At 35.8% G+C, this 26,902-nt stretch overlaps 7 protein-coding genes across 10 annotated transcripts; 3 read left to right on the top strand and 4 right to left on the bottom strand.

The window, feature by feature from the left end:
- Nucleotides 107–2,163, top strand: LOC104743108 (probable mitochondrial adenine nucleotide transporter BTL3). The gene is made up of 4 exons (XM_010464225.2): nucleotides 107–726; nucleotides 897–1,200; nucleotides 1,291–1,758; nucleotides 1,840–2,163. Exons 1-4 carry the CDS (start codon nucleotides 290–292, stop codon nucleotides 1,942–1,944), a joined length of 1,314 nt encoding a protein of 437 aa, XP_010462527.1. The 5' UTR covers nucleotides 107–289; the 3' UTR covers nucleotides 1,945–2,163.
- On the bottom strand, nucleotides 5,315–11,644 carry LOC104743116 (cyclin-dependent kinase C-2-like). 3 transcript variants are annotated; one of them, XM_019238682.1, is made up of 12 exons: nucleotides 11,390–11,644; nucleotides 11,069–11,150; nucleotides 10,894–10,984; nucleotides 10,759–10,788; nucleotides 10,532–10,641; nucleotides 10,367–10,439; nucleotides 10,240–10,283; nucleotides 9,995–10,134; nucleotides 9,842–9,899; nucleotides 9,659–9,729; nucleotides 9,163–9,533; nucleotides 5,315–5,718 (listed from the first exon to the last, which is right to left on the bottom strand). In XM_019238682.1, the coding sequence occupies exons 1-12, from the start codon at nucleotides 11,500–11,502 to the stop codon at nucleotides 5,555–5,557; spliced, it is 1,347 nt and encodes a 448-aa protein (XP_019094227.1). In that variant the 5' UTR covers nucleotides 11,503–11,644; the 3' UTR covers nucleotides 5,315–5,554. The 3 variants fall into 3 exon arrangements, with proteins under 3 accessions (XP_019094227.1, XP_019094226.1, XP_019094228.1); XM_019238681.1 differs by lacking the exon at nucleotides 5,315–5,718 and having other exon boundaries at nucleotides 8,784–9,533; XM_019238683.1 differs by lacking the exons at nucleotides 5,315–5,718; nucleotides 10,240–10,283; nucleotides 10,367–10,439 and having other exon boundaries at nucleotides 8,784–9,533.
- LOC104743126 (uncharacterized protein sll1770) lies at nucleotides 11,817–16,593 on the bottom strand. The gene is made up of 20 exons (XM_010464243.1): nucleotides 15,958–16,593; nucleotides 15,743–15,878; nucleotides 15,504–15,670; nucleotides 15,287–15,407; nucleotides 15,097–15,197; nucleotides 14,866–14,964; nucleotides 14,616–14,726; nucleotides 14,451–14,530; nucleotides 14,275–14,344; nucleotides 14,103–14,176; nucleotides 13,891–13,960; nucleotides 13,684–13,772; nucleotides 13,314–13,525; nucleotides 13,158–13,218; nucleotides 13,030–13,084; nucleotides 12,845–12,943; nucleotides 12,664–12,753; nucleotides 12,455–12,514; nucleotides 12,240–12,367; nucleotides 11,817–12,159 (listed from the first exon to the last, which is right to left on the bottom strand). The coding sequence occupies exons 1-19, from the start codon at nucleotides 16,432–16,434 to the stop codon at nucleotides 12,251–12,253; spliced, it is 2,289 nt and encodes a 762-aa protein (XP_010462545.1). The 5' UTR covers nucleotides 16,435–16,593; the 3' UTR covers nucleotides 11,817–12,159; nucleotides 12,240–12,250.
- LOC104743135 (protein CPR-5-like) lies at nucleotides 17,424–20,138 on the top strand. Its single transcript, XM_010464250.2, has 4 exons — nucleotides 17,424–17,892; nucleotides 18,492–18,548; nucleotides 18,649–18,684; nucleotides 18,769–20,138. Exons 1-4 carry the CDS (start codon nucleotides 17,494–17,496, stop codon nucleotides 19,966–19,968), a joined length of 1,692 nt encoding a protein of 563 aa, XP_010462552.1. The 5' UTR covers nucleotides 17,424–17,493; the 3' UTR covers nucleotides 19,969–20,138.
- Nucleotides 20,393–21,744, top strand: LOC104743185 (E3 ubiquitin-protein ligase CIP8). Its single transcript, XM_010464299.2, has one exon. It carries the CDS (start codon nucleotides 20,520–20,522, stop codon nucleotides 21,522–21,524), a length of 1,005 nt encoding a protein of 334 aa, XP_010462601.1. The 5' UTR covers nucleotides 20,393–20,519; the 3' UTR covers nucleotides 21,525–21,744.
- On the bottom strand, nucleotides 21,748–25,108 carry LOC104743155 (probable serine/threonine-protein kinase kinX). Of its 2 annotated transcripts, none has more exons than XM_010464291.1 (14): nucleotides 24,308–24,902; nucleotides 23,993–24,031; nucleotides 23,845–23,898; nucleotides 23,685–23,748; nucleotides 23,465–23,523; nucleotides 23,203–23,327; nucleotides 23,041–23,100; nucleotides 22,739–22,797; nucleotides 22,530–22,606; nucleotides 22,406–22,444; nucleotides 22,276–22,338; nucleotides 22,142–22,189; nucleotides 21,932–22,063; nucleotides 21,748–21,834 (listed from the first exon to the last, which is right to left on the bottom strand). In XM_010464291.1, exons 1-14 carry the CDS (start codon nucleotides 24,887–24,889, stop codon nucleotides 21,748–21,750), a joined length of 1,488 nt encoding a protein of 495 aa, XP_010462593.1. In that variant the 5' UTR covers nucleotides 24,890–24,902. The 2 variants fall into 2 exon arrangements, with proteins under 2 accessions (XP_010462593.1, XP_010462586.1); XM_010464284.2 differs by having other exon boundaries at nucleotides 21,760–21,851; nucleotides 24,308–25,108.
- On the bottom strand, nucleotides 25,663–26,343 carry LOC104743145 (elicitor peptide 3-like). The gene is made up of 2 exons (XM_010464261.2): nucleotides 25,900–26,343; nucleotides 25,663–25,753 (listed from the first exon to the last, which is right to left on the bottom strand). Exon 1 carries the CDS (start codon nucleotides 26,235–26,237, stop codon nucleotides 25,968–25,970), a length of 270 nt encoding a protein of 89 aa, XP_010462563.1. The 5' UTR covers nucleotides 26,238–26,343; the 3' UTR covers nucleotides 25,663–25,753; nucleotides 25,900–25,967.

The raw sequence follows: 26,902 nt of genomic DNA on the forward strand, positions 1-26,902 counted from the left end.
ATCGTATGATGATGATGATGACGTGTCAACCAAAATGGCATCGTCAGCAGAAAAAGGCACCAAGTCACACTTTCACCTAAAAATATATTCTCTGTTTAGTGAAAGAGAGAGAGAGAGAGAGAGATGAAAAGCTTAAAGCTTTATTAAACAGAGCAAAGTACTAGTCACTATAAACTATCTCTCGCTTCTTCTTCTTTTAGATCCCACCAACTATATTGGTTCTTTGGGTCTTGCTGAAAGTTTCTGATTTGCTCAATTCGTCGAGTTCGCCGTTCGAAATCCCAGTGAAATGCGTGGCCTTGATCGATGGTTAGCTGAAGCTGTCAGATCAGATTCATTAGATCACAACAATGGTCAAATCCTCGGCGGAGGATTGTTTCTCGACGAATCTGTTCCTTCCTCGTCTGTCTCCTTTGTCTCCTCTAAGGATTGTTCAGTCAATTCGTGTCGATTTATCCGAAAGTCGAGTTTTTTGAAGTTTAGGAGACGAAACGGAACCAGGGAACCTCCTCTGTTTTGTTCTGTTAGTTTATCGATTAATGGTGAGGAAGAAGAAGGTGAAGGGTACAATAATGGCCGAAACGGTTATAAATCGGAGAAAGACTCTGTTTTGATCGGTGGTGAACAAAAGGCGACGGAGAAACTTAGGGTTAAGGGAAATGGAACTGGAGCTCTCAACACAACCAAGCATTTGTGGGCTGGAGCTTTTGCAGCTATGGTTTCAAGGTCTCTCCTTCTTCTTTACTCTTTCTATGAAGTTCCTATTGTTTGGTAGTCTAAAGTTGTAGCCTTTAAGTGTTTGGGGGTTCTTTAGTGAGAATGCTTATAGAGGTTTTGTATTGATTTGGTTTGTTGTAGTTTTGGTGGCTCATTGGGTTTTGGTTTGAGTTGAGCAGAACTTGTATTGCACCTCTTGAGCGGATGAAGCTAGAATACATTGTTCGTGGGGAGCAAGGGAATCTTCTTCAACTCATTCAGAGGATTGCAACAACTGAAGGGATCAGAGGATTTTGGAAAGGGAATTTGGTTAATATTCTTAGAACTGCTCCTTTTAAGTCCATCAATTTCTACGCATATGATACGTATAGAGGTCAGCTTCTGAAGTTGTCTGGGAACGAAGAAACTACAAATTTTGAAAGGTTTGTTGCTGGTGCGGCTGCTGGAGTAACAGCTAGCTTGCTTTGTCTACCACTTGATACCGTAAGTGAAATTAGAAGAAAAACTTTCTTGAGCTTCTTTTTATACCATTCTCTTGAGGTTCTTTAGCTTTGCTTTGGTGTCGAATTGCAGATAAGAACGGTTATGGTGGCACCCGGTGGAGAGGCATTAGGTGGTGTAGTTGGTGCATTCCGTCACATGATTCAGACGGAAGGTTTCTTTTCCCTATACAAAGGTCTTGTGCCTTCACTTGTTAGTATGGCTCCATCAGGAGCTGTGTTCTACGGTGTCTATGATATTTTAAAATCAGCTTACCTTCATACACCGGAAGGTAAGAAACGGCTTGAACACATGAAACAAGAAGGTGAAGAACTTAACGCTTTTGATCAACTCGAGCTTGGTCCCATGAGAACTTTGTTATATGGAGCAATCGCAGGGGCTTGCTCAGAAGCAGCAACTTATCCGTTTGAAGTTGTGAGAAGGCGTTTACAAATGCAGTCACATGCCAAAAAGTTAAGTGCGGTGGCTACTTGTGTGAAGATAATTGAACAAGGAGGTGTTCCTGCTCTATATGCTGGCTTGATTCCCAGCTTATTGCAGGTATGATTCCTTAACTCTAAAGTCATAAGTTAATCTCTTTAAGTCTGTCTTACAGATTTGTTAATCCTCTCATAATTGCAGGTTTTGCCTTCCGCTGCCATCAGTTACTTTGTTTACGAGTTCATGAAAGTTGTCCTGAAAGTTGAATCAGCACAAGGCAATAAGCAAAGTTGTCCTGAAAGTTGAATCAGCACAAGGCAATAAGCAATGAGAAAGGACACGATTACTGGGCTTGTTGAAGAAGTTGCTTCAGAGTTTTTTCGTTTTTTTGGTTTACACTGATCCTTGGAGGGTTTTTTTTCCCTTTTTTACAAAAACAGATAGGTGGTGAAACGTTTTTTTGCAAGAAATAATAACTAATATGGTTTGATGTGTTCTCTGATATAAAAGCTTGCTCGTACAAAACATACAACAATCGCTGTCTATTTTTCATCAACGTAACAGAATGTTTGGAAGAATGCCATAAAGACGGGAAAACAAATGAAAATAGATTCTGTTTCTCAAAGGATCAGTCTTCATAAGTAGAATCACAACTGCCTTTAAGACATCAAGCCAAGACCGCACCATATGAGACTCTTTGAGTTCTCTTTTACTGTTGCCATCCATATTGTTGGTTTCTCGCACCACCCATAGGGTTCTGACCTCTTCCAGATCCACTAGATCCACCGTACTGACCACCACCTTGTGGGTAGTTAGGCGGTCCAACACTATAGCCACCTGGTCTAGGACCAGCGCCATATGGTGCACCTCGACCTTGTGGAGGATACGATACGTAACCTCCACGGCTCTGATTATTATATCCACCAGTCTGGTTTCCTTTAGGAGGGTACCTGTTTGGCCAGACCTGCAGTAATCACAATTAGTTGATTACATATTTTTTTAGTACTATTTAAAAAGGGATTGTCTCAATAGACATAACCAATAATGTCTATTGAAATGTCTATTGAGATTTGTCAATGTGATGGGTATCTGACAATAATGTCTATTGATTTTATAGCGGGTAATTCTTATAAATAGTACCCTCTCTATATTACAAATGTTTTAGAATTTTCACCAAGATTGAAAATAATAAATGATGTATTATTGTTAATTAATTTTGTTTTCTACTCCTTTTAGTTGTGCTTTTTCTAACACTTTTCATTCAGTTACATGCATACATTGATTTATGTATTGTAAAAGTAAAAACAACTAGATTTTAAACCGTGGTATACCGCGAGATTATGCTTTTTTAAAATATATTTTATATAACTTGCTATAAAAACATTATGTTGGATCAAATATATGTTTTAATAATTTTTACAATAATATTGAGATATTTGTAATTTTATTTGCTTTATCTATTTAAAAATTATTATTATTATTTAGAATTTAATTAATCAAAATTCTTTTATTTTGGAATTTAATCAATCAAAATTAGTTGTTGTGAAAGTAAACATCTGTTAATATCTATAATACTTTGTGGTTCGTATAAAATTATTTAAATTTTATTCACCAATTTGAAATTAGTTAGTTTTGTACAAAACCTCTTAGTTATTAAAAAAATATTAGTTTTGTATATGAGTATGATGGAGCGGGTTAGTGTTGGTTTTTAACTCCTTTCATATAATCACAAGTTTTAAGATATTTTGTTTGTGTTTTTAGACCAACCAGCAAAAATATATAAGTTTACTAATATTAACCTAATTCCCATCACATACTTGTGATTATTCTTAGTCTAGATTTGGACCTGTGGATAAATAAAATTTTCCATAAAATATTGTTATTTTAGTATTGTGCATATGTTAAATTGCTAAAATCGGTATTTACACAGATTTAGTTTTATTATCACAAAGTTAGTAATATTATTGATATTACTCATAGGACTAAATTTAATGTATTCACTATTTAAATTGTGCAACATGATATATATTTGTATTTGACATCATAACTCTTTAAATGACAAATCTTTTTTAGTCAAAAAATATATATCATTTTGTGGAGGTTAAAACAAAAAAATATGTATAGTATAATAAAATCATACATTGTTAGTTTATTTTTATATTTTTTTCTACCCATTTTGACATCAATTGCTCTATCCATTTTAACATAGAAAATGTAGAATGGAAAATCAGTTAGTATTTTGCAAATCTTTGGAAATAAATTTGCCAAACCAATTATGGAAAATCGAAATTGAATAAGGTAAGATATTATAGTTACTTTTTTCATTAAAACATTTTAAAACTTGTAATTAAAAAGGAAATAGAAATTGATGTTGTTTAGATATTTTAGGAAAACATGTATTTCCATACTTGATTTTTGCTAATTTCGATTTTTTTTTATTGTATTAAATGTCTTAATTACAATGACATAGGATGTAAATATTGCCCAACTCTAAACCTTCTTCTAAAAAATGCTGTGAAAATGTTAATATAGATAAATAGTTATTTGGTTTTGAAAATAAAAATGCATTAAATACACTAAAGAAAATCATCCTTTGTGATTAAAAAAAATAAATTCTAAAACATCATCTATTCTAATACAGAGGGAGTACTAAAAAAAAAATTGTTTCCAAATCTAGCATAATATCTCTAAAATTCCAAAATAACATTATATTTGAAATTAATTTTTCAAAATACTAAATCTTACCTCTCAAACTATATCCTAAATGTAAAATTAATAACCCAAATCTTTAAAATTTTAAGTTTTGTTAAATAATGCTATTTTTGAAAATTTGTGAAGTATGTGTTAATTTTGTCAATAAAACGTGTTTTAGTGCTATTTTTGTGTAGTTTGAGTTTGATTGATGTGTGTTTGAATTTGTTGTACCAAGGCTGATATTTTTGTCTTTGTTGAATTGATTTGTTTTGTATAGAGGATCGTGACTCTTGCTCCACCCTTCTGCTACATTGCTGGAGTTGAGAAGGGATCTCTCCAGCTAGTGAACGGCATAAAATCACACAAAAAATTCTTCTCGAAGTTTTTTCCATTATCCTTGATAACGGAGGTTCCTTTACTGAAAAATGAGTTTGTTACCCAAGAACTCTTCTCCGTACGTGGAAGCTAGTACTTTTTTTTGTTATACATTCCACTAGATAATTGGTTTTGAAATGTATAATCATAATAGTTACTAAAAACTAAGGTATCGTTCATTTGTCTTTAAGGGAGCTATCTAGAATTTTTGATGAATCTGATAAAAACTAATGCGATGTTTTCAACTTCATTACTCAATAACTTTTGCATAAAAGTGAAAGACGAATATGCATGGAGGATACAAAAAAGTTTTAATTTTTCTCGGTATTGTTACAACTTTTCATCCCCTTCAGAAAACCAAATCTTTGTATCCAACAATTTTCACATTTTTGCCAACAAACAAAAATAGTCTTTTCGCGATATTGAAAACAAAAATATATACAATAAATTAGAAATTGTCTTTGAAGTTGTTATTAGGATCAACTCATGTGGAAAAAACAACACTAATTATCTGGAAAGTTACAATAAGTTAGAAATTGACTTTAAATTTGACAAAGACTAGTTATGTGAAATTTTAAAATAAAGTCCTAAGTTTTTTTGTAAGAAATATGGTTTATTGTGTTCTCTGATATATAAAAGCTTGCTCGAACAAAATGATCTAAACATACAACAATCACTGTCTATTTTTCATCAACGTAACATAATGTTTGGAAGAATGCCATAAAGACGGGAAAACAAATGAAAATAGATTCTGTTTCTCAAAGGATCAGTCTTCATAAGTAGAATCACAACTGCCTTTAAGACATCAAGCCAAGACCGCACCATATGAGACTCTTTGAGTTCTCTTTTACTGTTGCCATCCATATTGTTGGTTTCTCGCACCACCCATAGGGTTCTGACCTCTTCCAGATCCACTAGATCCACCGTACTGACCACCACCTTGTGGGTAGTTAGGCGGTCCAACACTATAGCCACCTGGTCTAGGACCAGCGCCATATGGTGCACCTCGACCTTGTGGAGGATACGATACGTAACCTCCACGGCTCTGATTATTATATCCACCAGTCTGGTTTCCTTTAGGAGGGTACCTGTTTGGCCAGACCTGCAGTAATCACAATTAGTTGATTACATATTTTTTTAGTACTATTTAAAAAGGGATTGTCTCAATAGACATAACCAATAATGTCTATTGAAATGTCTATTGAGATTTGTCAATGTGATGGGTATCTGACAATAATGTCTATTGATTTTATAGCGGGTAATTCTTATAAATAGTACCCTCTCTATATTACAAATGTTTTAGAATTTTCACCAAGATTGAAAATAATAAATGATGTATTATTGTTAATTAATTTTGTTTTCTACTCCTTTTAGTTGTGCTTTTTCTAACACTTTTCATTCAGTTACATGCATACATTGATTTATGTATTGTAAAAGTAAAAACAACTAGATTTTAAACCGTGGTATACCGCGAGATTATGCTTTTTTAAAATATATTTTATATAACTTGCTATAAAAACATTATGTTGGATCAAATATATGTTTTAATAATTTTTACAATAATATTGAGATATTTGTAATTTTATTTGCTTTATCTATTTAAAAATTATTATTATTATTTAGAATTTAATTAATCAAAATTCTTTTATTTTGGAATTTAATCAATCAAAATTAGTTGTTGTGAAAGTAAACATCTGTTAATATCTATAATACTTTGTGGTTCGTATAAAATTATTTAAATTTTATTCACCAATTTGAAATTAGTTAGTTTTGTACAAAACCTCTTAGTTATTAAAAAAATATTAGTTTTGTATATGAGTATGATGGAGCGGGTTAGTGTTGGTTTTTAACTCCTTTCATATAATCACAAGTTTTAAGATATTTTGTTTGTGTTTTTAGACCAACCAGCAAAAATATATAAGTTTACTAATATTAACCTAATTCCCATCACATACTTGTGATTATTCTTAGTCTAGATTTGGACCTGTGGATAAATAAAATTTTCCATAAAATATTGTTATTTTAGTATTGTGCATATGTTAAATTGCTAAAATCGGTATTTACACAGATTTAGTTTTATTATCACAAAGTTAGTAATATTATTGATATTACTCATAGGACTAAATTTAATGTATTCACTATTTAAATTGTGCAACATGATATATATTTGTATTTGACATCATAACTCTTTAAATGACAAATCTTTTTTAGTCAAAAAATATATATCATTTTGTGGAGGTTAAAACAAAAAAATATGTATAGTATAATAAAATCATACATTGTTAGTTTATTTTTATATTTTTTTCTACCCATTTTGACATCAATTGCTCTATCCATTTTAACATAGAAAATGTAGAATGGAAAATCAGTTAGTATTTTGCAAATCTTTGGAAATAAATTTGCCAAACCAATTATGGAAAATCGAAATTGAATAAGGTAAGATATTATAGTTACTTTTTTCATTAAAACATTTTAAAACTTGTAATTAAAAAGGAAATAGAAATTGATGTTGTTTAGATATTTTAGGAAAACATGTATTTCCATACTTGATTTTTGCTAATTTCGATTTTTTTTTATTGTATTAAATGTCTTAATTACAATGACATAGGATGTAAATATTGCCCAACTCTAAACCTTCTTCTAAAAAATGCTGTGAAAATGTTAATATAGATAAATAGTTATTTGGTTTTGAAAATAAAAATGCATTAAATACACTAAAGAAAATCATCCTTTGTGATTAAAAAAAATAAATTCTAAAACATCATCTATTCTAATACAGAGGGAGTACTAAAAAAAAAATTGTTTCCAAATCTAGCATAATATCTCTAAAATTCCAAAATAACATTATATTTGAAATTAATTTTTCAAAATACTAAATCTTACCTCTCAAACTATATCCTAAATGTAAAATTAATAACCCAAATCTTTAAAATTTTAAGTTTTGTTAAATAATGCTATTTTTGAAAATTTGTGAAGTATGTGTTAATTTTGTCAATAAAACGTGTTTTAGTGCTATTTTTGTGTAGTTTGAGTTTGATTGATGTGTGTTTGAATTTGTTGTACCAAGGCTGATATTTTTGTCTTTGTTGAATTGATTTGTTTTGTATAGAGGATCGTGACTCTTGCTCCACCCTTCTGCTACATTGCTGGAGTTGAGAAGGGATCTCTCCAGCTAGTGAACGGCATAAAATCACACAAAAAATTCTTCTCGAAGTTTTTTCCATTATCCTTGATAACGGAGGTTCCTTTACTGAAAAATGAGTTTGTTACCCAAGAACTCTTCTCCGTACGTGGAAGCTAGTACTTTTTTTTGTTATACATTCCACTAGATAATTGGTTTTGAAATGTATAATCATAATAGTTACTAAAAACTAAGGTATCGTTCATTTGTCTTTAAGGGAGCTATCTAGAATTTTTGATGAATCTGATAAAAACTAATGCGATGTTTTCAACTTCATTACTCAATAACTTTTGCATAAAAGTGAAAGACGAATATGCATGGAGGATACAAAAAAGTTTTAATTTTTCTCGGTATTGTTACAACTTTTCATCCCCTTCAGAAAACCAAATCTTTGTATCCAACAATTTTCACATTTTTGCCAACAAACAAAAATAGTCTTTTCGCGATATTGAAAACAAAAATATATACAATAAATTAGAAATTGTCTTTGAAGTTGTTATTAGGATCAACTCATGTGGAAAAAACAACACTAATTATCTGGAAAGTTACAATAAGTTAGAAATTGACTTTAAATTTGACAAAGACTAGTTATGTGAAATTTTAAAATAAAGTCCTAAGTTTTTTTGTAAGAAATATGGTTTATTGTGTTCTCTGATATATAAAAGCTTGCTCGAACAAAATGATCTAAACATACAACAATCACTGTCTATTTTTCATCNTGAAGTTGTTATTACTTATTACGATCAACTCATGTGGAAAAAAAAACACTAATTATCTGGAAAGTTACAATAAGTTAGAAATTGACTTTAAAGTTGACAAAGACTAGTTATGTGTAATTTTAAAATAAAGTCCTACGTGCTTTTGTAAGAAATATGGTTTGTTGTGTTCTCTGATATATAAAAGCTTGCTCGTACAAAATGATCTAAACGTAAAACAATCACTGTATATTTTTCATAAACGTAACATAATGTTTGGAAGAATGCCATAAAGACGGGAAAACAAATGAAAATAGATACTGTTCCTCAAAGGATCAGTCTTCATAAGTAGAATCACAATTTCCTTTCAGACATCAAGCCAAGAGCGCACCATATGAGACTCTTTGAGTTCTCTTTACTGTTGCCATCCATAATGTTGGTTTCTCGCACCACCCATAGGGTTCTGACCTCTTCCAGAGCCACTAGATCCACCGTACTGACCACCACCTTGTGGGTAGTTAGGCGGTCCAACACTATAGCCACCTGGTCTAGGACCAGCGCCATATGGTGCACCTCGACTTTGTGGAGGATACGATCCGCTGCTGTAACCTCCACGGCTCTGATTATTATAACCACCAGTCTGGTTTCCGCTAGGAGGGTACCTGTTTGGACCAGGTGCTCCACCACGGGGCTTTCCATAGTACTGGCTGCCAGGTCCACCAGCAGGTAATTGGGGTGGTGGTACGTTGTTGTTCATAGGGTGGTTTGGGCCAGCAGGCCAATGTGGAGCGGCATGAGACTGACCAACACCGTGTTGCTGTGGAGGTAAACGAGAATGTTGCTGCTGTGGATGCTGTAGTTTCTGCTTCTTGGCTGCTTCCTCGTTATGTCGCATCTGTTGCCGCTTTTTCTTTGTCTGGAACTCATGTGATGATTCATATGTTGGTAGACTGTTGACATAAGACAATTTCAGTTTGAGCTGAATCAGTCACTACTTATTTCTTGATCGTTAATAGCTGATGTAAGATGAACCAAATGGGGTCTCATAACAAGAAACTTTAGAGAATTTGATTACCTCTTTGGATCACACGGAAGCGGATCGGTCCAAAAGTACTCAGCATCAAGAGCATCCTTTGCGGATATTCTCTGTACGAACAGACAGATTAAAGGACTTATATGTCTAGACCAAGGCTCTTGATTTCGGCAATTTGCTAATATTTCAAGACAATAGTTCTCTGTATTAAAAACTCTTTGGTACCTGGGATGGGTCAAGCACCAACATTTTCTCAAGTAGTTCAAGGGCATGGCGATCAAAGCTATAGCAGAAGAGGAAAGGACCAAATGAGATGTCTCCTGGATTAAAGTAACTGTTGTCTAAAAGTATCGCAACTACTTAGTAGTTTACACTTACTGTCTATAGAGCTCTCTTACGCGTCTCTTTAAGGGCCTAGGTGATTTCATCTGGTTATACCAAGGCATCTTGGAAACTCCAGGCCAATTGTTTTCATCAGGTGATCCACAAAGTTCATAAATCTTAGTCAATTGTTCATTCTGGAAAAACAAACATTCAAGTAAAATGGTAAGTGGAAACATTATTAAAGAACACTGTACTAATACACATCGCTAATAATCAAAAGATGAAATACTGATTTGAACCGCTAGCTTTAAATTTCCCTCATTGTCAATAAGTAGATTTGAACCTGCACCGAGATATTATAGGTAAGCTATCTAATAAAGACAGGAGAATCAAACAGTTCAACAATGAATTTTTTGGAATAGTCACCTTTTATATCACGGTGAAGCACTTGATTCACATGACAATAGTGAAGCCCGGTGAGCAGTTGCTTCATGTAACACTTTTTTTTACATATGTTCAAATGTCAGACAAAGTCGGAACAATAAGGTTTTTGCAAAGGCTACTACAACAAAGTATCTAGCCATGCAATACCTTTATCTGAGGGACAGTAAATCTCAGTCCAGGACGATCAGCAAGTCCAGTCAAGTCATGATCCATGTACTCAAAGACCATGTAGATTCCACCCTTGTATTTGTTATTATCTAAAAATTATAAGAAAAGCAACAAGGCTTTAGGCGAGTGTAAAGAGTTTTCTATATCATAGCCGTATCTAAGATCTACAGAACAAAAATTTAGAACTTGAGATAAGTTTCACTAACCTGGTTGCCCTTGATCATCCCTATCTCGACCTTTTAAAGACAAAAACAATCACAAAACTCTACATATCAAACTTCACGCATCGTTTAACAGAACTTATAAAGCAATTACAAGATAAGATAAGGGTGGCTTATTACCTGGAGAAGTCACAATCTCTTTCAAATGGATGACATTTTCATGATGTAGCTTCTTTAGAATTTTTATCTCCCGGATAGCTGTTATCGGAAACTTCATTCAAAAGGGAAATATAAGTCATGGTGGACTCACAAAGTTTGCAACTTCTCTAAGCTAAATAGTCACATGTAGACTTACCCCTTCTCTTTCATTGTCCATACGGATCTTTTTCAGAGCCACGATTTCACCAGTTTTGATTTCTTTAGCCATGTAAACTTGACTGCAAAACCAAAGCCAAATATATAAATCTTAACCTCAATTCACTCAATCAACAAAATCAAGCTTATAGAGATAGAGGCAAGGTTAACAATACAATACAGGTATCAACACGTACCTATATGGAATTATACAAACCAAATCGCATAAAAATTAGATCTTGAGCACGAAACCAAATCAATTCGGATAAAGGAACAAAGACCCAGAAAAAGAAAAGGAGACAAAGAATCGAGAGAAGCATACCCGTAAGTTCCTTCACCAATCTGTTCTAGCTTCTCGAAGCAATCGACACTACGAGATCCCCAAATCGGAGGAGGCTCTTCAAGATTCAACTGCCCAAAAGCCGCAGCCGCCATTATTCGTTCGTTACTTCCTTCTCCTATAGAAATCTCAAAACTATCTCGACGAATTTACTCAGACAATTTAAGCTTCGCTCTTGTTGGCCTTTGTCCTCTCCGGCTACTTTAAGGTTTTAGCCCCTTTACGTGTGTCGGCTTCGCGGAAGAAAAATACAAAAAAACCTAAGCTTCTTTATTATCCGGTATAAATCTTTGGTTTAAACCGGTTCTTGCTGTGAACTCAAATCAAACCGGGTATAATTGATTTCTATTTAGTAAACTTGATTAATTTGAAATAGTAGTGTAACAATTATTACTGAAACAGAGAGATATGATGAAAGTCAAAGCAGTCTATATTTTTACGAAAAAAGTTCCTAATTTCTAAATTCTCTATATACATTACATGTGGTTCAAGAAAACCACTTTGTTGATAAATAAATAGCAGAGTCTCTCCTCTCCAAAAATTTTATAATCAAACTTTTCAGAAGAAAGAGATGAGAGACTGGTCCTTGACTAGTTTGACCATCTCTTCTTGTCTCTTAAGCTTCCATAAGAGTTTTTATTTCCAGACTTGAGATATTGTTACCACTCCTGTGAAAAGCTTATAGGATAAATCTTTTGCTTCTACGCACAAAAGGGTTGGTTTATGGAGATTTGAAGAAGTTTTTACTTCATCTGTACAAATTAAGCCAAAAGAAAGGTTGAGAATTTGAGTCTCATAATGTAACAATAAGATATAGGATATCGTAACATACCAAGAAAGTTTTTAAGCTGTTCCAGTGATCAGTTTTTCACGTTGATCGAACTTCTTAACCTTAATGATTCCGATTAGAACTTGGAGGCTGAAGAAAGCACATACTGTATATGCTAGAGTAGCAGGTGTCTGAGAACACAAAGAAACAAGAACATTTGTGAGGTTTATATGTGAAAAAATGAGCAAGAATATTGAATTTGATGAGTGACAACTTACTTTTAAAGAATTCAGATACAAAATTGTTGCGAGATTGACTAAACTTCCTGCAGCAACAGCCTGTAGGGAAACACGTTGGGTTAAAGAAACCAACTTTGATAGGCTTCACATATGATTCATATCCTCAAATATGTTTTGGAAGAACAGATTGACGAGTTTTCATGTACAAGATGTTAAACAATAGAGAGAAGGGGAAGCTCTCTACTTACACTTCCTACTGTTTTTTGAACAGCTGCAACACGTTGAAATGCTCTCTCAGACTCTAGAGCTCGGACCCTAAGCTTCAAATCACCTTGCTCCTGTGGAAGCATAGAGGTATAAAAATAAACTCATTAGATCACGAAAAGAAACTCATGTAGGTTGGGAGTTTGTGGTGGGTTTGTATCTTACAAGTCGTTCGATGACTACAGCTAGCTTTTCAACTCTATCAGCTTGTCTAAATAGATTGTAGAATGCTTGTGATTGCCTGTCCCATCTCTTCCTCAGGTCCTACAAAAGTTAATTTGATTGCATATGAATATAAAGCTATATGCGATAAGATCATATATGGAGTAAAGATTAGACTTGCTTATTACCTTCACTACAACTTCTACACCAGCTTCCCGGAACCGTAGCAATTCCAAAGCATAGCTGGTGAAAAAAAGGTATTTGAGTACTCTTCTGAATAATAAGAAGATATAAAATATAGTGTGTGCAGACTCACGGTTTTGCAATCTCCGTTATATCAAATCGGGGGTCAAGACCTTTGCCAATGCCATCCAATACTGCAGAGAGAAAGTAACCATTAGTATACTTTTATGAGATTTAACTAAAAAACATGGAAGGAATGGTCGAAACAAATTCAAATGAGATTACAAACCTGAAAAGGCTCTAACAACAAATGTGAATGTGGCAGGGAACCGGAAAGGTTGATCAGCTGCAATGGCTAATAAATCTTCTCCAATTGCAGCTAACCGTTGCTTCTTTTTCTCTTGCTTTTCTTCTTTGCTTAGTGGCTTCTTGAACCCTAGCTCTTCTGCTGCTGCTAATTCTTCTTTCTCCTTTCTTTGTGCAGCAAGCCGCTCTTCGAAACTGTAACACAATCAGCTAGTTGATATTATCAGAGGGATACTAACAGCATCTATTATGCACACACTCTCATACATGCTTTAGAGAAATCAGACAAGAAACAAGGATATAATAGAAAGCTCGATCATACAAAACAAGGGTACAAGGATCCAGTAAATCACCTGTTGAGAAAAAATAGTGCTGTTCTTCTAACTGCCGTCAAATCTCCAGTTGGTACAAGCACACCCATTTGAACCATAGCGTCAAGGACCTGCCACAAGATTGTTTATTTATTGATATACATATATTCACGTATGAGCTCAAGTCGTGCAAAGGAGCCATGGAGGTAGAAGATTAATAGTGAGAACACCTTAGAGACTTGACTATACCTTATCTGGGTCCTTTTCATAGACACCATAGAATGCCTCCAATAAACCTTCTCTAATATTTGGGCTAATACTGCAACAAACGATGAAAAAAGGGTTGTGCAGAACCATAAGTTTAACAAATATGATTAAGGAGATCACGTTTCTTCACCATATTGAAATGAAGCAGTTTTCACATAGTATACCATAACCCTGTTACAGCATAAATGTAGTACCTTCCCATCATTCCAAAGTCGTAAAATATCAGCCTCCCACCATTGACATCATCAACCGCAATATTCCCAGGGTGCTTCAGAATAAGCAAATTAGAATGTAGTCTTTTAGTATTGCTACACCAAATTAAAGATTACTGATACTAAGTGTTAAAAAAACACAATAGAGACTTACAGGGTCGGCGTGGAAGAATCCATGAGATAAGATTTGCTCCAGGTAAGATTCAACTGCATATCTCCCTAGCCTGCATTGTACCAAAGTTATAAATCAACACCAACGAGACTATTTTAGGCTTTGCAGAGAAATGGCAAATATTTAAGTCTAGGAATAAGGTGTAAGATAATACAAACCTTTTTCGATCAACACCTAACTGATCTAAGGCTTGTATCTTGTTAATCTTAATCCCAGGGACATACTCCATTGTCAGGACCTGCAAAGAACTGAATGTTAAATATTTCACTCGAGACTCTCAAGGGTTCATATATGGTGAAATAATGGTCATAGGTAATAATTACCTGAGGAGTAGTATATTCCCAGTAGATGGATGGAACTTTTACATACTCCAAGTCTTTGAAGTTATTAGCAAACAATTCCGAATTAGCTGCTTCTTTTGTGTAATCAATTTCCTGAAAATATATAGCACATTGTAATTGGGGAAAAGAAAGGAATATTTGATTGAGCTTCTGCTCAAAGATCAAATTAGCAACAAAAACAAACAAACTCATTCGTAAGAAGTGATGAAATGATTAAACCAGATCACCATACATCGTACAATACACTGGCACATTCATCATAGATTGCAACCCAATCTCTCTTTGCACCATCTGATTCTGGGTCCACCTTTTGGAGATACTCAGCAATCACCTATATAGAAACATAACAAAGTCAATAACTCAGCAGAACATCATAAAACAAAGAGCGGATAAGCAAATCAAGAGACAAGGACAGTTGCAACATGGGATAGCTCTATATTGACTGTGGTAGAGACGCACTAACCCTCAAATTTTTAAGGTCAATATCAAAGAGATCCTTTAGACCGGGCCTTTGTACTTTAAGGACAACCTCTTGACCCTTAAGTCTTGCACGGTGAACTTGGCCTGTACTCAGCAAAAGGTCAAAAACCATTATCATTAGTATTATCATTTTATTGCAATTTTTATGAGAAGTTTATCACAAAAGACGTTACCAAGACTAGCTGCAGCAATAGGTTCATAATCAAAACGGTCGAAAATGTCCTCAACAGATCCTCCAAGCTCCTCTTCAACAATTGATAAAGCAGTAGCAGAAGGGAAAGGAGGAACTTGATCCTACAAAGGATAACATTAAAACTTAAAATGTAACAAAGAAGATACCTCACAAAGCCACAAGTACCATTCAAACTGAACAAGAAGAAGAAACCAAACCTGAAGTTCTGACAATTGATCAACATACTCCTGAGGAAGAATATCAACTCTAGTAGAAAACTGTTGCCCAATTTTAATAAACGTAGGACCTAATCTCAATATGTTTTCTTTCAACCACTTAGCCAAAACCTTCCTTCTTAAAACCTTCTTCTCCTCAGTCATTCCCCCTATACACATCAGAATTTAGACAATTGAGAAAATGGTCAAAAACGTAAGCAAAACAAAAACAAAGTAACAACCTTTGTAAGAGAACTTCTGACTGCTTAACCAAGTCCTGAAAATAAACTGTACAACAAATCCCCAAATCTCCAATGTTCTTTGTACAGTTGAGTAAGTCTTGAACCTGTTCCATCGTCCACCAGGTGCAACAGACACCTGAAAACAAACAAAAAAATTAACAAAATTTAAACAAAAATTGAAAAAGAATACAACTTTAATGTTTTTATATACAGACCTCAACTTGTTTCTGTGGAGTATTCTTAAACCAAGCATCCTCTTGACCAATATCTTCAACTCTCTTCTTCCTCACATCCTCTTTTCTCTTCTTCGAAACTTCCTCCGTTTCCACCGTTACACTCCCGTTCACATACTTCACCAAACTACTACCGTTACCGTTTAAACGAGCGCTCCCGTTACTATCTCCGTTAACAGATTTCCTCGCTGAGCCGTTACCGTTTAAACGAGCACTCCCGTTATAATCTCCGTTGATCACTGCATTCTCACCACGACGACGATCTTCAACCGCGACGGTGGTATCGTCTTTTTTAGAAGCTCTGATCAATCTCGTACGAAGCTTAAGGTTTCTGTAACTTAACCTGTTTCTTGATAAGAAAATCCCAGGGAATGAAACACAGGAACGAGTGATTGTTGTAGATGATGATGAGTGTCTTGAGTTGAAATTGATGTTCGGTAAAAGTAGAGACGTCGCCATTGTTGGTAGATTTCGGAAGAGATCTCGAATCAAAAACCCTAATTTAACATTCCGTGGACGAAAAGAAGAGATTTTTGATGATGAAGAAGAAGAAGAAGAAGGAGACTTGTTGGCACTACGCAGTGAGAGGAGGAAGGATTCGAGGTTCAGAATGAAGCAGCAGAGACTGTGAAGAGAAAAAATAATAATTAAAAAGGGGTGGATATGAGAAAGACACGTGTCATGAGATGAGATGAGTCAAGAAGATGTTCTTGTGTTCTGATTGGTCGTGTTATGACACGTCATCGTGTTATTTATCGGAGCCACACGGTTTTTTTTTCTTTTTTCTTTTTTTTTACATTGTTATTTTTTTCCATTACCAAACGGATTTCAGTGATTTGGTTCGGTAATAGTAATACAGATACTGAACCGGTCCCATTCATTGAATAGTTGTGTGTAATAATAATTTATCCGCTGTGTCTAGGTAGAGAGATATCAAATCATCGCTAAGAACAGAGTAAACATATTACTCTCTCTCTCCCTCAAAAGATTGATGTTTGAGGAACTTCACACAATTTAAGAAATAATGATTATTAATTTTAAACACAATATTATTTTCCTATTAAAAAGTATTATATATTTATAAACTAATGATTATTGAATTTTCTTAATCATCATTTCTTGAAATTTACAAAAGTTTAAGATTAATTAATTAAAAATGGTAAAACATCAATTTTTGTGGGACAAAAAAAAATTACATAACATCAATTTTGGTGGAACAGAGGGAGTATTACCTATTTAATTGACATTAACAATACATTGTATTGAAGAATTCATTGAACTTTAATGTCGTTAAACCAGTATAAATCAATTTTTTAGATTTTTTGGTCAAGTGTTTTTTTTTATCTATATAAAGATAATTAAAACACACATATTTTAAAATTCAAAAGTTATATTCCCAAAAAAAAAAAAAAAAAAATTCACTAAAGAGTAAAGACACGAAGAGGCCAAAGTCCTTGCAAGTTAAAGTACTTTTTGTCAAAGTTGTAAAATTGACCCCAAAACTTATGTGCATAGCCTATGGAAGCCCTCGTCCTCCTCTCTTCATCTTCGCCGGAACCCCAAAATCCCATCACCGATCCGGCGAATTCGGAATCAGATCATAAATCGGACGAAGAAGTCAAAGGTGAGACGATAATGAAGAAGAAGAAGAAGAAGAAGACGAAGCAATCAGATTCGGAAAAGAGAAGGCTAAAGGGAAAGAAGAAAGAGATGAACAACGACGAAGCTTCTTCTTCCTCTTGTTCTATATCTTCTAGTTCCAATTCCAATTCTACTCGAAGGGTTTCGAGGGTGGTTGCTCATAGATTACGAAACCCTACGGTGCGTTTAGGCATGTCTCGACGAACCGTTGCTGAACGACAAGCTGAAGCCTTGGCTTTTCCTCTTGGGATGTCATTTGCTGCTTTAGCTAATCTGGTTCGCTCCATTCCCTCAAACTTTCTCTCTCTCTCTTTATTGCATCAGATTAGCTGTTTTAATACGGAATTGGCTTTTGAATTTATCATTTTCTGTTCATATCTCTATAGTTGACCAATGTTAGCGTGTAATTTAGGTTTTGATGTGCTTTAAAGTTTTAATCTTTAGGGAGTCTTTCAATTTAGGTTTTGTTTGATTCAAAACTGGAAACTGATGAGAGGATCTTCTGTTCAAATCTGAATTCAGAGACAACAGGATTTGAAATCTCTGTATTTCTTCTCAGTACTTGAATTGAATTCACACCCTGAATCGAAGATAGGATCGATCTTCTCCTCAAAAAATCTGAAGTTCTTCTTGAGGGTTTATAATCAAGCTTCAAATGTAGCAATTACCTGAATCTACTGTGGCACAGTTATATTGTCTTGTCTCTCACTTGTCTTAAAGCTTGAGCCTTTCTACAAGTATTTGTAGCTCTGGTTGTGATCTCACTAAATTTCATCATGTCTTTTATATTGCTGGTTAGCTACTTTAGCCACAAAAGTCATTGACTTGCATTGTTCTCTAGTTTTTACTGTTTTCTCTGTTTTCTTGTTCTCTAGGTTCTTCAAAGAAAGAACGCCGCTGGTCAGAATGTTTTTGTTGATGATCTTGCTATGGTAACTTAATATGGATTTTCAAATGATTTCTTCTCGCTTTCTATTTAATCCTCATTCTGGTAGTGATCTACGAATTATTTCATTTGATTATGCTCTGCAGATCTCTGCTAGAGCTGCCACAGAAACAGTAGCCAGTGTAAGCTAAACCCCCCTCCCCTCTATTTTTTCTCATTCTTGAATTTTTTTTAAGACTTTCTAATTCATAATGATGTGATTACAGGTTTATGGTTATAAGCTTGGTTCCTTTGCGACTACCTTTGAGAAATCATTCAACCATACACTAAGGATTCTTAAAGTGACCAATGAATCTGCAAATCCGCGTCAGTTAAACAATGATGATGTTGGGAGATGTAATTTAGACTGTTCTATAATAGACGAATACTCGGACACGGAGCTATCTGCAAAAGAAACTTCACCTGCTACGTCTGTCTATGAAGTGATACAAGGCAGTGCAATAGCAACCACTTCGATGAATGAGCTTGTCCTGCGCGAACCGTCTCGGCAACTCTCTTGTCTCCCTCCTTCTACTGCAGTGGTAAGGTGTTTAGCAGAAGCAAACGACCTACAGAGAGAAGCGAATAGTCTTAAGAAGATAGGACTAACCTATAAAAAGATGGAGCTAGGAATAAATTACGAATCAAACACTCTGCAGAAATCGCAGCTAGAGGTGGATGTTTCGAAAGCTGCATTCAGAGAAGAGAAATTCAAAACCAAATTAGAAGATACAAGAAAAGCAGAGATGGTCAGAAGAGTCATGGATTGGCTCGGTGTAAGTGTCTTCAGCATGTGGGTTTCTATGTTAACTGGTGCTTACAATTTTTCACTAAAGAGAATCGAAGACGCTACCGCAGCATGTGAGCCATCCGAGGAGACAAGTTCGTCGTGGTGGGTTCCTAAACATGTTTCAACGTTAAACTCAGAGTTCAACACAATGATCTGCCGGATTCGAGTTTGGGTGCAGTTCGTTTTCGGTTTGATAATGCTCTTGGTCCTCGCATACTTCATAATGCAGCGGTCATCAGGTAGGACGCAAGCAATGCCGATTTCGTTTATCGTTATCGTCCTTGGTGTTTTCTGCGGTCTACCGGTAAAGGTTTGTGTGGACATTATAGGTGGTGACGGCAAACTATGGCTAATGTTTTGGGAAGTGTTTTGCCTCTTCCACTTGTTTGCAAATGTCTTCACGTTGACGTTGTATGGTCTAATGTACGGACCTATAATAAACGTGACTCAAGTGACCAAGTCGAGCCGTTTTAAAACACTGTTTCCATATTGGGCGAGGCGCAGTGTCTTGTATGTGGTGTTTATATTTGTTCTTCCAGCCATCACTGGTCTTTTGCCATTTGCTACCTTTGGTGAATGGAGAGACTTGGCTATGGATAACTTTTTTGATGGGTCAGCTTCTGATCCCAAGGTTTGAGACAAAGAGTCAAGTCTCCTTTTGTATTGTAACTTATTGTAACCATTTCGGATTCATCTTTTCTTTTTTTGGGGGTTTTATGTTGTCTTTATTTATATGGGTGCTGTTGAAAACAATTGTATGGCTGGGTTTGTTACAAAGTTATATATTTGAGCTATATTTGAATGTAACTCTCTTGTCAAAAGAAATGTTTTCTTTCTGTATGATAAGGACAGAGGATTAAGAGTCTTATGGTCTTTAAACACTTACCTCTTTAGAATATTCAAATCCAGGTATTTTGGATATCGAATTGGATATGATCAGTTAGTTTTTGACAGCAATTGTACAGTTTGATTAAATTGTAAGTATTATGATGTGATAAAAAAAAAAAAAAATAAAGATTATAATATTGTGGGTGGGTCAAGTGGGTAATGAGTATGATGTACTATAATGTCTTTGTGAGAATTAGATAATATACAGAGACCTCTTTTATTTTTTCTCCATCCACTTCATCGGCTTATCGGATCCGAATCCGGACCCGAAAGCCTAATAAACCCGACGGGAATAACAAGATGTCCGATGCTCCGTCGTCTTCTCCGGATGCCACGGCTTCGTACTGGTGCTACCACTGCAACAAACGCGTCCTCGTAGAAACCTTAGATGACTTGGTCGTGTGCTGCGAATGTGACAAAGGTTTCGTCGAGTCAATTCAACCAGTGTACACATCGCCGGCGCCACCGCCACCGCAGCCACTTTCCCCAGATCTGACTGTTGAAGACTCAAGTATTGGCTCGCATTTCCTCCAGATGCTCCGTTTGTTAGCCCACGCGCCTTCGCAGCGCTCGCCACCACCACACCTTGATGTTTTATCTTACGATGATGATTTCTTCAGATTGGAGCTTAATCGTGGTAACGAAATCGATGATGACGAGGACGAAGATGAAGATGAAGAAGAGGAGGAGGAGGAAGAGAATCTAACCGTCAACGAAGAAGAAGAAGAAGAAGATGAGGAAGAGGAAGAAGATGATCTGAGGAGGAGAAATCGATTCCCTCTTACAACGACGCGATCAAGAACCGGTCGAAACAGAATTCTCGATTGGGCTGAGATTTTAATGGGAATTGAAGACAATTCCATTGAGTTCCGTATGGAATCAGATCGATATACAGGTAATCCGGCTGATTACATCGACGATGCAGCGGGATACGAAGCTTTGCTTCAGAACTTAGCAGAAGGCGACGGTGGTGGAAGGAGAGGCGCACCACCGGCTGCTAAATCGGCTATAGAAGCGTTGGAGACTTTCGAGGTTAGTTCTTCTGAGGGAGATATGGTCATGGTTTGTGCTGTGTGTAAAGATGGAATGGTGATGGGAGAAACTGGTAAGAAGCTACCTTGTGGGCATTGTTACCATGGAGATTGTATTGTGCCGTGGTTAGGGACAAGGAACTCATGTCCTGTCTGTAGATTCCAGCTTGAAACTGATGATGCTGAGTATGAGGAAGAGAGGAAGAAAAGAACCTCTACTACCTTGACTGATTCTGCTGCTGCTTCTTCTTCTTCTTCGGGTTCTCGTATCTAAATGTGGAGGAAGGTCTCTCTATTTGTTGTCCCGTTCCTTATGTTGTTACTCTTTAGATTAAAAACTTCTTTGCTTAGTCTGTCTCAAACACTGTTTGGTTGGTTGCGTCAAAAAAAATTGAGAAAAACAGGGAAACAAAAAAAAAATCCGGCTCTAAAAGACATTGTATCAGTTTGTTGTTGTATCTTTGGCCTAAACCATCCCAAAGTGGTTTCTTTGATTTTCAGTTGTTCATAATGTTTGCCGAAACAAAAAGCTTCCTAGGTTTTGGAGAAATGATTATAGGACTTCGTGAGCCTTCCCGAAGTACCTGTTTATGAGTGGGGACTGCACAAAGAAGTTAAAGATGTCAGATTTAGGCTAATGTTCAAAGTTCATTGACAACAAAAGTTGTATCTGTGTTGTACCTTCTCAATTCCTGCAACGTCCGGTGTGTCTGGTGAAGGCAATGGATAGAACTTGTACAACTTCATTTCTTCATAGGCTTTTTTGGTTTCTGCGCTCAGTCCTTCCTTTGCATTCTCTCGCGCTTGCTGTGCCTGCCAATTGTAGAATTCATTGTTAAGTATATATATTTACATGTGCGGCTCTGTTGCAGAAGGTAAGGAACATAATACCTCTTCATAAGCTGTCTTAGCTTTGTCACTCTCCACTTTGACAAATTCCTAAATAATGAAATATATGGGTGAGTGATTTTAGAGAGAACCATCAAATCAATTTGTCAAATCAGATCCAGCTCTAGCTTGGTTACCTCGAACTCATCCTTTTGTTCCGGGAGTAATGTCTCCTCCTTGATCAGATTGTCGGTGAATTCCTGAAATAAACTGAGATGAGCAAGTAATTCAAGTAAGTTGTAGTATTGGAAAAGTCAGATACTGCACCTCAATTTCGCTATTCACCCAGTCATATTCACATGCAACCTGCACCATAGAGAAGTAAGTTTGATTCAATATGAAACTAACAAATTGTATTGTTGAACCATTAGGGAAGAGAAAACTAACTTACTGGTGGCTCAGAAGGGAACATTATTTGAACCACAGTGCTTTGCTCAGATTCATCTACCTTATATGGGTTGTCGATGTCTGCAAATCAAATTAAAACAGTAATATTTAGAGTTTGATGTCTAAGGGAAACATTTTTCAAGCAAATGAAGCCATAGTACTGAGAATCTATCATCTACAATAAACCAGCTAAGCATCAAAATATAAGCTCACAAGGAAGGCAGTAGTTGAATTTTTTAACACGATCGTCCTTCAAATGTTTGAGAGCAGATCTGCAAAGGATATAAACAAAGCTAGACTGAATACACCGAGTTAAGCACTCTAAGTTGCGGAATTTGAATGAAAGTAAGCGAAGGATGGAAAGTGTTGCATAATACTTTCTGATAAAGCTATCTGCTTCAAAACCATAAGTAATGTAATTCTTAATCCTCTACAAAGCAAATGAACAGATCACGTCTTCTATGACTTTCATGGTAACAAGACATTGAGAGAAAAGGATACCACATAATATTTACCTTCTCTGAGTACACCCCAAGATGTAAATTTGAAAGTTCATTCTATCAACTTGTCTATCCCTGCAGAAGAACAAAATCAGATGATATTAGCAACAGCGCTCATAAACATCATAAGTAAGAGTAGTAACACACAAATGTGCAGATAATTATATGTCTATATACCTTTTTTCAAGTGGGATGTACGGAACCCAAGCCATTTTCATAGTTTTCATTGGAATGATTTCCCCAACCTCCCCTTGAACCGATGCAACTCCTATCTGATCAGAAGGGGGGATAGATGATTCAACCTTTAAATAGATAAGAAACAAAATTAATCATCAATATGATCTTGGTTTCCCAAGCAACCTAAATACACCAAATCACAATGCCGAGCATATTTTTTAAACGCCAGAGACATGATATAAAAAACGAAACCAAAGCTTACACAAACGACAGCAGGAACAAGGACATCCTTGGTTTCATCTTTGTAAGGGAGTGATTGAGCTGCAATGATAAGATAGAGGAAATCAAAAGGGGAAGAGAGAGATGCACAATGCAGTACCAGATGGATTTTCAAGGAAATCAGTCGAAACTTAAGTAATCAGTGCCAATGTAATTAACAGAAACAAATAGTGCCAATGTAAAGAGGAAAAGAAATAAGTTACACTCAGTGCAGCCGAACACATAGACTTTCTTCCCATAGAGCTTTCCACCTTCCTCCAGAGCTTCCTGTCATACAAAGCAAAGAGTACCACTTAAAGATACTAAATGAACCATAAATTTGCTAACAATGGGCAATGAAACAGTATGACAGAAGCCACTTACTTCGAGATTTGTAAAATCCCAGTTGAATTCATCTAGTGACTCCATCTGGTCCCACTGTATTCACAATTTACAAAGCATAAGCCACAAATACAATAGTTTTAATCATGAAGATGAAAAAACCTCCAAAGGCAATGTTGCTGCCAAATACCTCCGTTCCCACTGGGAATGCAGCCTTCCATAAATCCTCCTGTAACACACAACAAACATGAAAGTAGTACATGAGAGCCAGAGGTATGGGAAAAAACCAAAACAAGGTAACATCACACCAATCTTGTGGAAAATTTAAATCCAATGAGTGACACATACTGTATGCGTTTTCTATATCTATCTTCTTAATCGTTAAACCAGAGACACAAACCCTTAACGTTTCTCATCGAATCAAACTCAAAGATCTTAAAGCCAAATACGTGAAAAACCAGTAAATCAAAACCAGAGTGATGAGTCTCTAAAGGAAATAGCATACCAGATTACGCTTCTCCATGAAGTACTCAGGCTCATCTTCTTGCGTCTTGGTTGCTTTGGCTCGCTTGGCTTTCGGAGTCGTTTTCTTCTCCGGTGTCATCTTTGAGCCTCTCTTACGCTTACCACGACGAAGCGGTTGCGGTTGGGAAGAAGAAGCACCTTTCGCCTTCTCCTTTTGCGTAGCGGAATCAGGTTTGGCTTCTTCTATCTCCTCATCCTGATCCTCTTTCGCTTCTTCTTCGTTATCTCCCTCCTCCGCAGCAGGCTTAGATTCAACCTTCGCCGCTTCCTCCTGCTGATCCTCTTTCGCCTCTTCTTCGTTATCCCCTTCCTCCGCAGGCTTAGATTCAACCTTTTCCGCTTCCTCCTGCTGATCCTCTTTCGCCTCTTCTTTGTTATCTCCCTCCTTCTCAGGCTCCAGAGCTTCCGTTTCCTCTGTCTCCTGCGTCGAGGTCTGAGTAGGCTGAGTCTCCTGCGTCGAGGTCTCTACCACCGCATCAACGTTCTTCTTACTCGCCGACGAAGTGGAACCAGCTTTACGGCCTCCTCGCGAACCTCCTTTCTTCTTCGTTCCCTTCCTCATTCTCGAGTGTAACTAACTAAATCCAAAACAAAATCCAAAAGAAAAAAAAACAACAGAGATATCAGCGCGAAGAGGCGAATGTGAATCTTCAGCTTTCGCAAGAAGAAGAGAGAAGTCGAGAAAAAGAAAAAAAGCAAGCTAGGGTTTAATGGCGGTTAGGATCGAGGATTTTCGAAAATCAAAGAAAAGAGGAAGAAGACGAAGAGGTTGTTTTTTTGGGAGTGTACCTTTCTCTCTCCCTTCCTTTTTCTTTCGTCCTTTCTTGCGTGATTTTAACGTCCCCACACCCCTACTACTGAAGAAGGTATTAAAAGAGTTTGTTATATTATTTTTTTCTTTTTTTTTCCCAAAGAAAAAAATGGAAACAATTAACGCGGGGCTTACAAAAGACTAATCGTAATTATGTGAACCAACGTCAAAATTATGACGTGTGTATATAGCTGACGTGTTCTCCATCCCACGGCCAGATTTTATCGTTTGTTGTGTATGACGAATACCGAAATTACAAAAAAAAAGAGAAAAACTGTTTTGTATTTTGAATAAATGGGAAATTCATAAACAATTCATTGCCATCCAGCTCATAATTTGTGTGTAAATAAATGTTCTAATTTGCACCATTAATAAATTAAGCACTTGTAATGAATGAAATAATGAATGAAAGATAATCTCCAAAACCGGGATACAATGAGTATAACCGGAGAATAAAAGGATTACTGGCGGATGTCGTCATCACGTCACAGTTATTGATGGAACAACTGTGATGTTTTTAATTTTTTCATCTGACACTATTAATGGGCCAATAGTTTACCATTACATACCCTTAATGGATCTAAGAAATTAGGCCCAAACAGGTTGAACTTGAACCTGCATTAACGTGAGTATTACGCGATGACAGATCAGTGGTTGTGCAAAATAAACTTGTGTTAATCAAAACTCCATCTTTATTAAACGAATTCACATTCAAAAAAATAACTGACTATATAAATTAAAAAAGTTTAGTAGTATATTACAGCTGCTAAGTCTGTATACATATGCATTTGTTTTGTTCGTTGGTCTCTCTGTTGTATATATGAACCCCCTAATGGTGTTTTCCTCCGTTTCCTGTGCTTGGTGGAAGCTTGGGTCTCTTCTGCAACCGTCGAGTTGTGATTTCAACGGTGGTCATAGCATCTTCTTCCTCCTCCTTTGTAATTATACCGTCATCTTCCTCGCTGTGAGATGAAGAAGAAGAAGATGATCTTTCGAGACCGAGACACTTCAAGATAGGAATCGTTAGTGAAGATTGATCAAAGAACGTAAATGGGATCCAGTGAGAATCTTTTTCTTCCCCGTTTCTCATACTCTCCATTGTTGATGATCTCTTATATGCATTTCTTTTCTCTTTTTAATCTTTTTTTGAGAAAGAGATCAAGGGTTGATTAGTGGTTTAGGTTGATGATGGAACTTGGTAACGCAGTTGCGACTCCTTTTATAAGGATGGATTATTCATTTTGGGTTGTTGTGTGGTCAACTGTAAATGTGTGTTGACCGGGTCTATAATAAAGATAAACCGGTTTTGTTGTTAGGTGAACCACACACAGACTTTGGAAAAGTTGGTACCGGTTTATTCAAAACCGAGATGCTTATTTGACTGATAGCTGAAGTGAATAAAATAACAATTTTTGACTCTAGTAATCTCTACGTGGGCGCGGTCAAAATATAGCAGCAAGCAAATACGTGGAGGTCTTCTTGGTCAAAGTCCATTCCACGCTCTTTCTTTTTGGTTTTTGTTTGAATTTTAAGTTATTAAACAAATGTTAAATATGTTTAAGTTGTAATTCAAAGTATGATCTTTGATTATTTCAAACAATAAGCTAAAATCAACACATACAAAAATTCCTCTTTTTTTTTTTTTTTTTTAAAAAGACAAATGAAAGGGTCATGTAAATAACTAAAGAATTAAGTTTGAAAATGTTAATTTTGTACTAACGTTTTTTTTTAAATGCACACTTGTAAGTTGTATATCATTCCATC

The sequence above is a fragment of the Camelina sativa genome, chromosome 2 (assembly GCF_000633955.1).
Source record: "Camelina sativa cultivar DH55 chromosome 2, Cs, whole genome shotgun sequence".
NCBI lineage: Eukaryota > Viridiplantae > Streptophyta > Magnoliopsida > Brassicales > Brassicaceae > Camelina > Camelina sativa.